The following is a 14,273-nucleotide window of genomic DNA, read 5'->3' on the forward strand; positions in this document are numbered from 1 at the left end:
GGAGCTTTTTGGGGCAAGGTCACCCCATCGCAAACGGGAAAGCCACGGAGCAGTGGTGCCCAGCTCTTCTTTTCCCACAATTGTGCAAGCCTCAGCGCCTGCAGGAGCACACCAGCCCCAAATCTTTGCTGTACTCCATTCCCATGCCCCCTTTTTTTTTTTTTACATCCAAGTTTTCCTCCTCCAACAAATCCCCTCCAGGAGAGGCAGGAGCCAGAGCTGCACTCAGGGTCTGCAGAGGCTGCAGCTTGCAGCTACGTAACATTATTTCACCTCCGAGGCAGCTCGCCCTTCCCTTTTTCTTTTTCCTCCTCTCAAACCGCGTTCCTTCCCATTTTTTTGACGCTGCCCCTTTCTTTCCTCGATGCTCCCAGCCCGCTGAGCTGCTCAGCCCTACAATTTCCCTCCCCGTTCAGCGCGGTGCCCAGCACCAGCCCCGCACGGGTCCCATCCCAGCTTTGCCTTCCCCCTGCTCGAGGCTGACACCCAAATTTCGGGACTGCGTGCGAGCAGCCGGGGCCTGATGTTCTGCTGGGGAAAAAACTGCAGTTTTCAGCAAAAAATCCCAAACGGGGAACTGTTGTCAGGCGAGCGGGGAAGGGTTGGAGCAACTGCACCGCGGCTGCGCTGAGCCGGCCCCGCTGGAGCTGCTGCTGCCACTGCTTTTAGCTGCCTGTTGCCAAGCAACCTTAAGGCTTTTTTTTTAAGACATTTGGAGAAGTAAAGGAGCGCCGCCGTGCCCGATGGAGCTCTCCACGTTTCCAGCCCAGAGAGCGGGCTCGGGGCTCTTGGTTTTGGAAATAAAACCCCCAGCCCAGGCTCGGCCCCTGCCCGGACCAGGCTGGGCTCGGGGTTTCTCTCCCAATCCTTTTGGGAAGCTCTGCCGGTGCCACCTTGCCAAATTTTGGGGCTTTTGGCATAGGCTTGGCCACCTGTGGCATATTCCAGAACTGGATTTATTCCCCCATTTCCATCTGCGTGGAGCTCCGTGGCCAGCTGAGCCAGGACGCCGTTTGATCCTCGGTCCCAATTCCTATTTCGAAGGGGATGATGTCAGGTCTCCAGCTGCATAAATCTTCATGTCCTGGGCTCGGGCTCCAAGTTCTGCTGAATTTAATCTAATTGCGTTGGCTCCTCGCCCTGCACAAATTCACTTTTCTCCAAAATAGAGTCAGAAGATGCCGGTGGGTGTGGGCTGCTTCACCCCAAATCCCCGATAGCAACCACCGGCCTTCAGGAATGAACCCTCTGGCTTGGACTAGATTATAAAAACCTTGCTGGAAATGTTCTGAAAAGAGAAATTTGGATGGGGTGAACATTTCCAGAGCTGGGCAGGGTCTTAGGGGTCTGGTGCATGCCCAGCAGCTGCGTGGGTGCTCACCCTCTCGGCAGTGACCATCACAAATCCACAGCTGGAAGCTGTAGGAGCTCCGACAGGGGACTCCTGGCCCAAGGCACGATGCTTTGGGGTCTTGTCACGAATTACCCAAACCGTGTGACTTCGTGTCTCTGCTTCCTGACAGCTCCTGTCACTCCTTTTAAAGCCCTAAGCCCTCTTTTCCCCTCTTTTATCATTTTTTCTGAAACGATAAAGCCCCCGTGTCGTCCCTGACCCATCGCAGTGCAATCAGCAGACGTGAGCTGCATCATTAATGGGGGAGATTTCGTAGTCCCAAAGCTGATTTTGGGGTGCTGGGGTGGGACGGGGTGCTCAGCAGCGTGGTGCTCAGTCCCTGCAGGACCTCACCTCGCCAGCATTTTCACCCCAGCAGGTCCGAGCACGGATGGCACCTCTCTGCGCCCCCCTCCAGCCGTGCCCGAGCCCTCCCCGACACCCTAACCCTAACCCTAATCCTAACCCTAACCCTAACCCTAACCCTAACCCTAACCCTCCCCAACCTTTGCTTCTCCCCCCAGGAATGTCTGAGCTGGAGATGGGGGTGCCGGATCACCAGTTTGGACAGCCGGGCATGGGGGAGCAGCTCCCGTGGACGGAGAGCAGCATGGCACCCATGAATCGAGGCGCTCTGAGTAAACCCGATGAGTAAGTACCGCACCTCGGGGGGCTGTAGGTTGGTTATTTTGGGGCCAGGAGGTCAGGAGGGTGCTGTAGGTTGGTTATTTTGGGGACAAGAGGCCAGTAGGGTGGGGAGCCCTGCTGATGGAGCTCCGTGCTTGCTGCCCTGCCATGCGGGGGGCACCTCGAGGTGGTGCAGCAGCACTTTAGAAGGCGAGGATCCTCTTGCAGCTCCTGCTGCCCAAATCCATGGTTTGTGGAGAGGCAAAACTTGCTCTGCTAATTAAGGAGATGAGCGCTCTGTTCCAGCCACGAAGAGGACGCGTGTCAGAGCTGCCTCTGAGCAAGGCAGGAGCCAAAGATCTTCTTCTAGGGGCTAAATCCAGATTAATTTTGAAAACCTCGTCATTCAGCCCAAGGAAAGGGTCGCCTAAGTGGGCTCTGCTGAAGTTCTGCTCGAACAGCTCAGCTTCTCCTTGCTGGAATGAGATGGGAGAGAAAATAAATCCCCGTTTAATCGAGGAGCAGCGTTTCCATCAGCCCGAACAACTCCCCTTTTAAACCCTGGTGCTGCCATCACTTCGTCACCAGCTCGAGATCCACGGGGCAGACCTGACGAAGGGCAGAGCGGTTACGAGGATCAATCTTGGTTTAAGCTCCCTAAAAGCTCCCGAAAACGCCGCTCTGCTTGCCTGATCGGGCACAAATGACCTTCCCTTACTCAGCAGCCTCGCGCTCCAAGCACTGAGTCAGGCAGCCGTGCTGGAGTCATTTGTTTCTCCCCAAGCCAGCACAGCTGCGAGGAAGGGAGCTGGATTTGCTCCTGGCTCGAGCAGCAGCAGCAGGATCCCAAATTGAGGCAAAGAGCAGGGCCCAGGCTGCTGTCAAGGGCTCGGGACGGGCACGGTAAGGTCACACCTCTGGCAAAGTGCAGGGGCGGCGAACCTTGCACGGTCCCCGGGTGTGCAGAGTGGTTTGGATGGCTCCAAAAGGTGTTTTGCTGGTGTTTTGCAAGTTCCTCGTTGCTTTTCTCAACTTTTAGGGGGTAGAAAGCAAGCAAAGAGATGCTTGCGGGGCTGGCTGATGCCCGGTGGGGCTTTTTATGGCTCCGTCAGGTCTGTGCTGAAAAGCCCCCAGCGTGGTGGGAGCCCCCAGTAAAGCCAGGACACAAACTGGGACCACGAGCTGACAGCAGGACGAGAGGTGGAGAGAGCGTGAGCTGCAAAAACCCAGCTTGGGCTCGAGCTGGGAGCGGAGGCGCCGCCAAGGAAAAGCCTCTCCTGGCTGAGTTTTGCACTACCGACGTGCCCCAGCGGTGTTGCACTAATGAATATTCGCTAACGAACTTCGCTCGGGCTCCAGCCGGGAGGTGCCCGCGGTCCAAGCAGCTGCTGGGTCCCCGGAGGAGACCCCAGCCAGAGCAAGCAGATCGTGCAGGGCTGGGAAATGAATTTAAGCGCAAGCTGGCGGTGCCCAAATCTCCTGCCTGGCCACGGGGAGCCTCCTCTCCAAGCTCTCCCGTTCCCCAAATCCTCCGGATCTTCGCTTCTCAAGCAGGCAGGACGACCACATCCCCTCTGCTGCGCCCGTGTCGCCGGTGGAAGCGGGGCAGTTGCGCCGTGGAGCGGCTCCAAGGCTCCTTGAACCACGTCCAGGGTTCTCCAGGCTGCTCTCACGCGCTCCTCTCATCCTCCCGAGGTGGCCAGGGCACGTGCAGGAGGCAGGAGAACTTTTGGAGCAGCTTTTGTGCCATGGGAGGTGTTTTCGGGGACCTCAGGGGCTGAGCTGCGCGGACGAGTCGGGCGCCCCACGTTGGGTGCAGAATCAGATTTTCACCCTGAAAAAAAAGCCAGAATGGTTGTGGTGGATAAAAAACCTCGAAGCACGAAACAAAAAGGACTTTGGTCACCTGCCTGGAGATGTCGCCAACCCAAATTTAGCCCCTCGCTGCCTCTTAACGTGGAGGAAACAAGTTTCTCCTCCCCTTTTCTCTGCAGGAGCGATGCGTTTGGGCACCAAGCTGCATTCTTGGGCCTTTTGGGCTTCGGGGCTTGGTTTGACACGGAGCAGCACCCGGCAGGGACCTCGGCTGCGGGGCACGAGCCCCGTTTTTCCCCTCCCCGCCTCCCTCTCTGCGATTTCAGAAATCCCAGCTCCGAGTATTTTCTTTCCCCCCGGCTTAAGCTGCGTGTGTTGGCGGCAGCGCTCTCGGTCAGGTTGGCTCCGGTTCCTTACTGTACATCTGGTCCTCATCTGGAGCTAAAAGGATCAACATGTCTGCTGCTTGGGAACCGCTGGCATGTTGGAGCCCTCTCCTTTTGTGCCTCTCCGCGAGCGTGATGTGCCCCGGCTCCCTTCATTGTGTCAGCCCCGGCAAATCCGATCGGCTCCAATTAGTCACGTCATTGGAATGTCTCTCATTACATATTAATCTTATTCCCAAAGAATATCCAGCGAGCCTGTCAGAGATGTTATTTATTTTTATTTTTGTTTTATTTTATTATTTTTTTTTCCAGCTGAAAGGTTCCCTTCGCCTTCAGCTGCTTCCCTCCCGGCTGTCCCAGCGCCTCCCCGGCCTCGCCGTTTTCGTGCCTGCACAAGTTTTTTTTGCCCTGCCCAAAGCTCCCGCGGAGCAAAAAGCGCAAAGTTGCGCTCCAGAACCCACCCGAAAACCCCGTCCTGGCTTGGTTCCTCGGAGGATTTGGTGCTGCCAAGCAGCTCGTGGTGCCGTGCGGGGTGGGAAGCCGGCAGCACCCGGCGCAGCGAACCCCGCGCCCGGGGGGCTCGGCGACGTTCGGGTTTGGCAGGGCTCATCCCTGTCACCTCTTGGCCAACGTTCACGTGTCCCCTTCGGCTTCTTGTCCCCGCAGCCCCTGCATCACCTCGCAGCTGGACGAGCTCCTGTGTCCTCCCACCACGCCGGAGGGTCGCAACGACGAGAAAGCCCTGCTCGAGCAGCTCGTGTCCTTCCTGAGCGGCAAAGACGAGACGGAGCTGGCCGAGCTGGACCGAGCCCTTGGCATTGACAAACTGGTGCAGGTAGAGGGGGGAGAAAAAGGGTTTGGGGCTGCTGGGGTTGGGCGGAGGGGGGCCAAGATGAGGGCGAAGGAAGATTTCCAGCATCTGCCAACGGGAGGCCAGATGTGAGCGGGAACATCAGACTGGGAGAGGACACCCGATCCGGTGCCATTCCGCTGGAAACGTTGGAAAGCAGCCCCGTGAAACCCAATAGCTCGTTCTGGGCTTTATTTTTTTTTAAAAAAGCAGCCCCCCCCGTGAGAAAAGCCAGCCTGAAGGCTGCCATCCCCGCACGGCTCATGTGTCGGGGTGTGTGGGGAGAGAGCTGGCGGGGCCGTCCCCCTTCCCCGCCGCGCTCGGGGGATTCGGAGGAGCCTTCCAGCTGGAGTCCCCCCCCCCGGGCAAGAGATTCCTTCGGCCTTAATTACTCTGCCTAATAATATATCTAATGGCCTGGCTGGTATGAAACCCTGTGGCCGAGATTGGCTTACACTGCAGCTGCCCCTCTGCCTCGGATTTAACCGCAGGAACCAACGCCACTTCTGCCGCGCTGTCGCCGGCGGCGTTTTGGGACGGTGCCGTGGCCCCCGTCGCAGGCGTTGGCGTCTGAAGGAGCTGGGTTTTCGTCAAAAATAGGGCACAGAGCAGGGGGAAGCCCTTCTGTAGGAAGAACAGCAAGGGAGGTGGAAGATGGGATGGATGGATCAGGGTTTTTCGTAGAGCGGGTCCTTTTTCCACGCCCCGTCGTGCTCGCACGCGCGCTTTCTCCAAAACAACCGACCCAACCTGTGCCCTAAAAAAGAAACCCTCTGCGAGCAGATCCCTCCTGGTGCTCTGGGCCTCCTCCTCCACTGCTGAAGCTCAAGGACATCCCAGGAGGTGGCACGTCCCCTTTTCGGGAGGGACCTGGGGGACCCATCAACGATTCCCAAGCCAAGCATTTATTTGCCTTCCAAAACCAGGTCTCTTTTCTCACACCGTGCATCCAAAATCAACAAGTGCCTTTTTTTTTTCCCTACAAATGCACTCAGGGGTAGGGAGTTCGGCCCCTCTGGTCCTACCAGAGGTGTTCTTGCCAAAGCCTTTCCTGAGCCCCCTCCTGTGCCCGGTCCCCCCAGCATCTCCTTGTTACTGGAGACGTGGTGAGAGGAGGTGCCGGAGGTGTCTGCGCCTCTTTTAATCAGGAGGCGGCCGCAAGCTGGGGATTTTGGGGAGAAAAGAGTGAAAAAGCCTCGTTTTGGCAAGCCTGGCTTTGGGGCTGCTGTTTTAGGACCTAAAACCCAGTCCTTGAACCAGTTCCATCTGAATTTCTGGGAGGGAGAGAAAACCAAAATATTTCCCATGCTCAGGTCGATCTCCGAGCGGGGTGCGATGCTGGTTGGGCCCTGAGCCCTCCCGAAAAGCCTTTTCTGGGGTCTCTGCTCCAAAGCAAGACGAATTAAATCCCTCCCATCCCTCTGAGGTTTGCAGAGCCCTGGGGAGTGGGCGTTTGGGGTAACCCTTGGGGTAGCGCTAGCCCTGCAGCAGCCTGCCCGGGCAGAGCAGCATCTTTTAGGGCACTTGGCTGGGGCCATCCCCTACTCCCAGCCGAGGGATGGGGCTGCAACGCGCAGCACAGCAGCAATTTCTTTCAAATTAAGTCATTTATCGAGACAAAACCACGAGTGCAGAGCTTTGAGGGATGGTGTGAGGGGTTGGGTGGCACAGCAAGCACCTTTCCACCCTCTCCTCCAGCGTGCCGGGCTGGAGCTCAGCCGGTCTCCACCGTAAGGCTTTTATTTTATTTTATTTTATTTATTTTATTTTATTTTCTCTCTTTTTCCTCCCCCAGGGCGGCGGGCTGGAAGCCCTGACGGAGCGGTTCCAACCCCAGCAAGCCACCCCGCAGCTCCTGATGGAGCAGAAACCCGGCCTCTACCCCCAGCCTTACTCCTCCGCCTCGCCCACCGCCAACCTCCCCGCCGCCTTCCCCGGCATGGTCCGCCAGAAACCGTCCTTCGGCCCCATGCCCGTGCAGGTGCCGCCGCCCCGCGGCGCTTTTCCCACCACCATGGGGGCCATGCAGCCCCGGCAGACGCTCAGCCGGCCCCCCACCGCCCCCAACCAGCTGCGGCTTCAGCTGCAGCAGCGACTGCAGGGCCAGCAGCAGGTAAAAAAAACCTCCCTGGGTGGCCAGGGGAGGATTTAGGGAGCCCGGAGGGTCGGCGGCTCCCGATGTTGGTGTGACATTTATTTTTGGCTGCTCTCCTGAGTTTTCTTTTGCCGTTTCTCCCCCTCCAGCTGATCCACCAGAACCGGCAGGCGATCCTCAACCAGTTTGCAGCCAGCTCGCCGGTGGGCATCAACATGCGGGCGGGCATGCAGCAGCAGATGACCCCCCAGGTAAGGGGGACACGGCACGGTGACACGGTCCCCGGGAGCTCAGGGTGCCCCCATCCCCTCTCCTACGGGCATAAAAACCACCCAGCGTGCCAAAACCTTGTTGCCGAGGAGCTGCTGTGGTTTATTTCCCTTTATTCCATCCCCTCCACCTGGGTGAGAAGGGTCTCCGGGAAATAGACGGCGTCCCTTAAATACCAGCATCTCCGGTGGATCTTTGTAATGATCCTACAAATCCCCAGGCCCTAAAGTTCTCGTTTCGCTCCGAATGAAGCGGGTGAAACGCCTGGAGAGGTCAGGAAGCGTGGCTGAGTTCGGGTAACTTCACTCCACGTCTCCGAGCAGCCTCTGAATTTCCCTGGGGAATATCAGAGGAGGGCACCCGGTGGTTTCCATCGCAGCCGATGGCTTTGTTGAGTGGCCCTCTCTGGGAGCCCAAGAAGAGGGTTTTAGGCACAAAAAGGGCTTTTTGCTGCATCCCTCGGATAAAAGGAACTCAATGATAATGGGGTGGCTCTGCCCTGCCTCTGATCCGCACAACCCAGCGGATTTACAGCCCCCTGGGGCTGCTCCCCTCTTCCTTTCCAGCTTCCCCTCGCAAAATCAGGACGTCCACCCCAAACCTAAGGGGAAGGGGAGGGCCGGGGGGTTGTTGCCAGCCATTTGGGGGCTAATTTGGGCATCTCCTTCCCCCCCTTACAGCCCCCCCTCAACGCCCAGATGCTGGCCCAGCGCCAACGCGAGCTCTACAGCCAGCAGCACCGGCAGCGGCAGCTGATGCAGCAGCGAGCCCTCCTGATGAGACAGCAGAGCTTCGGCAACAACCTCCCCCCTTCGGCCGGCCTCCCGGTGCAGATGGGGGCCGCCCGGCTTCCCCAAGCCCCCCCGCAGCAGTTCCCTTATCCCCCCAACTACGGTACGAGCCCCGGGAACCCCCCCACCTCCACCAGCCCCTTCTCGCAGCTGGCGTCCAGCCCCGAGGCCGCGCTGGCGAACCGCGGCGCCATGGTCAACAGGGGGATGATGGGCGGCGTCGGCGGGCAGTTCGGCGCCGGGATGACCCCGCAGTTGCAGCAAAACATCTTTCAGTATTCGGGTTCAGGTAGGTGAAGCCGGAGGGGGCCCCCCCAAAACCCCTCTCGGTGTAGGTGGAAGGGGTGGTGAGGGTGTGGGGAGGTGCAGTGCGCTGGACGTGTGCCCCTAGGGGCAGGAGGAACGCAGAAATGCTCCCAGAAAACCCAGGTTTAGCCAAATATCGCAAGGGCTGGGTCCTGCTTGAGGTTTTGTCCTTGATTTTGTCTGCTCTCCTCGGAAAGTGGCGCGGGGAGAGAGGTGGAGGGCACAGCGGTGACCTCGGGGGATGCTGCGGCACCGCGGGCTCCGCTGCTGCCATCTCACACCACGTCTCGCTGCTCTTTCTGCACACCTCTACTAAACCTTTTCTGGTTGAATCTCAAAAAAAAAAAAAAAAAAAACCACAATATTTGGGCAAACAATTCATTTATTTTGTTTTTACTCTTCCCACCAAACTCAAACCACAAAGCACTCCCCTGAAAAGCACTCCCCTAAACACTTACGCTCGGGATCAGACCAAATCCTTGCCAAGACACCCTAAAGGAGCTGCAAACAGCTCCTGCATCTCTCGTGGGCACAGAGCTCTCGTGAAATCCATCAGCTCAAGCAGGAGGGCACGCTAGATTGGGTGCTTGAAGGTCTTCATGTCCTTTTTGGGGTCTCAGCAAGAAGGAAACGGCCGCCCCAGGGCGCAGCAGCCGTGCAGGACCCCCTTAGCCACGACTTTATCGCTGCCCCAGCCGTTTCCCATCCAGGTGTGGTACAAAATAAGGCCACCAGCCGATGGCAACCACTGTGGGAAGGGGGTTCCCCGCCCGCTCAGCCCCAAAATATTCACGTGGCAGCTGCTGGAAACGAAACCCAGCGAGCCTGGGCCCGAAACTCGCAGCTGATCCTCCTGCAGCTGCAAGGGGGAGGAGGAGGAAAGAAGGGGGGGCACCGCCAGCATCCCACCGCCCCCCTGGCTGATGCCCTCTGTCCTTCCCCAGGCATGGGGCAGCAAAACGAGCCCGCCTTCGCCCCCTCGCTCAGCCCCAGCAGCCCCCTGATGTCGCCGCAGCTCCCCCCGTCGCAGAGCCCCATGCTGCAGCCGGCGCCGCCGACCCCGGGCTATCAGTCCCCCGACATGAAGAGCTGGCAGCAAGGAGCCATGGGCAACAGCAAGTAAGGTGGCGGGGATGTTGGGAGGGATTTTTAAGGGTTTTTTTGGTTTTTTTTTTTTGGTTCCTACCCCCGTGAGCCGGGGGCTGCGCGCCCAGGCTCGGGGTGGCCAGAAGCCTGCGGAGCAAGCACGCATCGGGCAAGACGCGGAGCAAATTTGGGGTTTTTAATTGTGGCTTCGTTACGTGCCACGAAAGCAGGGGGATTTAGGAAATGTGGCAATAAAAGGAGCTGCGTGTGGCAGTGCCACTGTGGCCCGTGCTGGTGCCTCTTTAACGAACGCACCCATGGGGGGGTGAAATCACCAAATCTGCTGCCTGGTTTTGTGTGCGAGTCAGGTTTGGGCTTCAAATCGCCAGAAACAGGAAAAAGAAACAAACCAGAAGGTGTTGCTTGGGATCTGGGCACAGCTCAGCTCACCTCTCCTGCTCAGGCAGCAGTGAGAGCTTGGGGTCAGAAGGACTTTGTAGGGCTTTGTATTTCTTCCTCGTGGTCCCCCCTTGCCCCCTGGTGTCCCTCCTGCCCCACCAGGTCACGCTGAGCAGCCCCGTGCTGCAGCAGGAGCAGGGCGCAGAGGTTTCCACCGTGCTCCTCAACCTTCCAGGGCATCCCTGGGCTGTTTGCAGCCCCTCTAATGCCACCGTGTCCCTCCCTTTTTCCATCCCAAGGACCTGGATGGACCGAAGGATGGTCCTTAGTGCAGGGAAGAAAGCGAGGAGGCTGCAGGAGCAAAATTTTCCCGTTTTCCCCAAATCCCACACCACCCCCAGCTTCACGCACACCCAGCGCTGCCTCTGGGGTCTTCATCCCACCCCGACCAGGCAGAGAACATCCTCCCCCCCACCACCACCACCCTCCTAACCCTTTTTTCCTCCTCTCCCTCCCAGCGTGTTCAGCCAAACCGGGCAGACGCAGCCGGCCCCAGCGCAGCAGGGGATGTACAACAACATGAGCATCACCGTCTCCATGGCAGGAGGGAACACCAACGTCCAGAACATCAACCCCATGGCGGGCCAGATGCAGATGAACTCGCTGCAGATGCCCGGGATGAACTCCATGTGCTCGGAGCAGGTCAGTGCCACCTCTCCCCTGTCCCCAAACGCCTTCCCCGGGTGATTTCTTTTCCCCCAAAGCCGTGTTAGGTTCCCGTGGTTCCTGCCCCCGTGCCAGAGCCTGGCTTAAGTGCCCTTATCCAGGGGCAGAGCACCCTCAGACTGTTTAAAGCAATTTGGGGAGGTGTTTGGGTGCTTTTTAGCAAATTTCCCAGTGTCTGCACCCAAACTTGAGAGGCTGGCGTGGAAACCTGCTGCTCCTTGGCTATTTAAGGCCAGGATGCTGCCACAAAAAAAAAAAAAAAAGGCAAAAAGCTCCCAAACCCGCTCCGGGTGCCAGGAGGACGCCGGCACCGCCCCACGCGTGGGCTCCCCCTCCCCAAATCCACCCAGGCTGGGCTCGAGAGGGCGACGAGTGGCTCAGGGGACCTCCAGGAGCCCTCGCTGAGCCTTTTTTTTTTTTTTTTGCTTCCCGCAGGTAAATGACCCGGCGCTGAGACCCGCGGGCCTTTACTGCAACCAGCTTTCCTCCACTGACCTTTTGAAAACAGAAGCAGACGGGGCGCAGGTCAGTAAGAAACTGCTAAGCACATCTCAGGTACAGAGAGGAGTTGGCCGTGCTCCCAAAATTCAGCCATCCCGGCCGTGCCGTGGCGCCGCGCTCGGCACCGGGCAAGATTTTGGCTGTGGCCAGCTCTGGCTCACGGGGCTGGCTCCGTCCCTGCCGCCGCCGGCGCTTGGGGACCTCAGAAATCCTGCTCTGCTCTCCAGCCTCACCGAGCCCTGGCTCTGTGCGCCGCTCAGAGCGCTTTTAAAATCTTGCTGCTAACGCGGAGGAGCAGAAACGCTGCACCCGAGCTGGGAAAACAACTGCAGGGGGCAGGAGGAGCAGGAATTCAACCCTCAGCTCCGATTTTGGGTTGGAAGGAGCCGGCCCCGCTGCCCGGCGCCGCCGCAGGGTGCCCGGGGAGGTGCCCACTGCTCTCAGGCGGTGCCGCCGGCGCTGATCTGGGGCAGAACGAGGGGATTTGGAAGGGGAAAGGGCCAGAGGGAGGCTGCGGGACGGTGTCTGTCCGTCCATCCATCCATCCGTCCGTCCGTCCAGCGGGGAGGCCGCGAGGCGCGCCCAAAGCGAGCGCCGCCGCCGTTGGCTCGCGGGCTTTTTGCCTTTGACGCCGGGACCTTCTTCAATTCAGCGCCTTCTTCCCCAAAACTTCCCCCTCCTCGCTCTCCCCTTCCCCGTCCGCGCGGCGTTGGTTTGCAGAGCCCCCAGGGACCCACAACGCCGCCGCCGCAGCCGCCGCCGCTCTTAATTTCATCAAGCAGCCGCTCCGGACCACGCCGCTGCCTTCCCGCACCGCCAGCTCCCCGGTGCCCGGGGGATGCCAGCCTGGCTTTTTATTTTTTTAATTATTATTTTTTTTAAAAAAAAACATTTTTTGGTTATTTTTCTCCCTTTTTTTTTTTTTTTTTTTTTTAAATAAAACGAGCGCCGTGAACCTCGCCAGAGCCCTTGAGCCGAATGAGTGCAGCGGTTTTCTTTTTGTAGGACAAGAAGACAGAAGAGTTCTTCTCTGTGGTGGCTCCAGACTAGAGGATGTCTCTAGTGAGTTTCCACTTCACGTAGTACCCAGTCCGTCGCCTCCGGGCCCCTGCCCCGTCCCCGCTAAAACCCCCCCTCTTGTCTTTTGTGTCCCAGCAGGTACAGCAGGTTCAGGTGTTTGCCGACGTGCAGTGTACAGTGAATCTGGTAGGAGACCCCTACCTCAACCCGCCGGCTCCCCTGGGCGCCCCGAAAACCGCAGCCGCCGCCGCCGCCGCGGTGCCGCCGCCCCCGCAGGGCCAGCAGAAGAGCCTTCTTCAGCAGCTACTGACTGAATAACCCGCTTTTCGAGGAATGTGAAATCGAAAAAAAAACAAAAAAAACACAAAAAAAAAATAATCGAGACGTACAGAGAGATATAAATATATATATATTATCTATTTTTCTGAGATTTTTGATATCTCAAACCGCAGCCATTCTGCAGCTCGTAGTGTTTGGAGCCAAAAGGGGGTTTGGTTTGGTTTTGTTTTGTTTTTTTTTTGGGAGGGGGGGTATTTTTTTTCCCCTTTTTTTTTTTTTCTTTCCTTTTTTTTTAAAAAAAAAAAAGCGTTGGATGTTGGCGAAGCGACGAGGCGGGACAGTCGGTTTCTTGAGCCAAAATTACAGATGATTCTTATTTTTGTAATCAGTTGCTGGCTTCTTAATCTGGCCGAAGGTTTCTCGGGGAGGCGGGGAGGGGAGAGGGAGAAGGCAGCTGGAGGACTGCGTCGGGAGGAGGAGGAGGCGAAAAAGGAGGAAAAAAAAAAAGGAGGAGGAAGAGGAGGAGGAGGAAGAGCAAGCTCAGTTTCAGCTGGATCTGTCACTGATCACGTCTCAGCGTGGGGCACGGAAGGGGTCGACGCTGGACTTCTGCGAGAAAGGCCGTTTTTATTCATGCTTCAACAAAAAAAAAAAACCTTCTCTCCCCTCTGCCCCAGCCCGCTTGTGCGTACAATCAGCTTTTTCTAGCAATCGTGAGTTTGTCGGTTTTAAAGAAAAAAAAAAAAAAACAGAGTATTTTGACCCACCATTTTTTCCATGTTTTATGCTGGTTTAAAGGCCTCCTAGCGAACAGAGGCCACGACGTGTATATTACAACAGGAAAAAGTAAAAAAAAAAAAAAGACAAAAAAAATGACAAAAAAAGAACAGTTTGGGGAAAAAACTGCAATAATTTTTAGGGGGAAGGACGGGGGGGGCGGGGAGGGGTCTGTCAATTATTGTAGATAAAATTTTCTGATTAAATATTAAATAAAATTAAGCAGTCGGTTCTTTCTGCTTTGATTGTGTTTAACAGCTGAGGTAGCTTAAACTATTTAAAATAATAATAATAAAATAATAATAATAATAATTGAAGTCTCTGTTGGGAGATACAGCTTATTATTATTTTTTTTTTTCCCCCTCAAGCCTGTCACTGTAAATAGCTCTGAGCTCTGTATAAATTTGTTTTCTTCTCTTTTAGCCGGGGGTCGCTTTTAATATTCACTGCTGACTTTTACGGGAGCGGGGGGGGGCCGTGGGGTTTTTTTGTTTTTTTGTTTTTTTTTTTCCCTCTCTCTCTAAAATCGCGCTGGTGTGTGGAAAACAAACAAACAAAAAAAAAATGTGTAGCTTTGTTGATTGACATTTGCAAGAGTTAAAAGATGACAAATAATGAAAAAAAAAGAAAAAGAACCCGAGTTGCCAGCTTAACGTTTCGTTGTTTCTGTGTTGAGGGGCGACCCGGAGCGGTGCCGCAGCCCCGGTGGTTAAGGGGGGATCGGGAATTTGGGGGTTTTGGGGTGCCTGAGTGTTTTGGGGTGCTCAGCTGGGGCTGGGGGGTGGCTGCAGTGCTCCTGCTTGGGGGCTGGAGGCGGTGGGTGAGGAAGAGGAGGGTGCTGGGGGTCTTCATCCTGTGCTTCTCATGGGTTAGTGCTACTGAAGCTGGGAGGGGGGCGAAAACTGCTCATTTTTTTCTGAAAACCCCAAAAGAAACAGCTCGGGGTGCCCTC

At 56.8% G+C, this 14,273-nt stretch overlaps 1 protein-coding gene across 6 annotated transcripts in view; it reads left to right on the plus strand.

The window, feature by feature from the left end:
* NCOA1 (nuclear receptor coactivator 1) overlaps positions 1-13,633 on the plus strand; it is a 143,350-nt gene extending 129,717 nt beyond the window's left edge. For 3 of the 6 annotated variants that reach the window (XM_038177351.2, XM_072036593.1, XM_072036594.1), the window contains 9 exons: positions 1,918-2,044; positions 4,888-5,056; positions 6,867-7,184; positions 7,316-7,417; positions 8,117-8,516; positions 9,478-9,652; positions 10,537-10,720; positions 11,180-11,269; positions 12,401-13,633. In XM_038177351.2, coding sequence (XP_038033279.2) covers positions 1,918-2,044; positions 4,888-5,056; positions 6,867-7,184; positions 7,316-7,417; positions 8,117-8,516; positions 9,478-9,652; positions 10,537-10,720; positions 11,180-11,269; positions 12,401-12,583 — 1,748 coding nt within the window. In that variant the 3' untranslated portion in view covers positions 12,584-13,633. Of the gene's footprint in view, positions 1-1,917; positions 2,045-4,887; positions 5,057-6,866; positions 7,185-7,315; positions 7,418-8,116; positions 8,517-9,477; positions 9,653-10,536; positions 10,721-11,179; positions 11,270-12,250; positions 12,308-12,400 lie in introns of all 6 variants that reach the window. The other 3 variants (XM_038177354.2, XM_038177355.2, XM_027455451.3) reach the window with 3 other exon arrangements.
* The last annotated feature ends 640 nt before the right edge of the window (positions 13,634-14,273 follow it).

This window comes from Anas platyrhynchos, chromosome 3 (genome assembly GCF_047663525.1).
Source record: "Anas platyrhynchos isolate ZD024472 breed Pekin duck chromosome 3, IASCAAS_PekinDuck_T2T, whole genome shotgun sequence".
In the NCBI taxonomy this organism is placed as follows: Eukaryota; Metazoa; Chordata; class Aves; order Anseriformes; family Anatidae; genus Anas; species Anas platyrhynchos.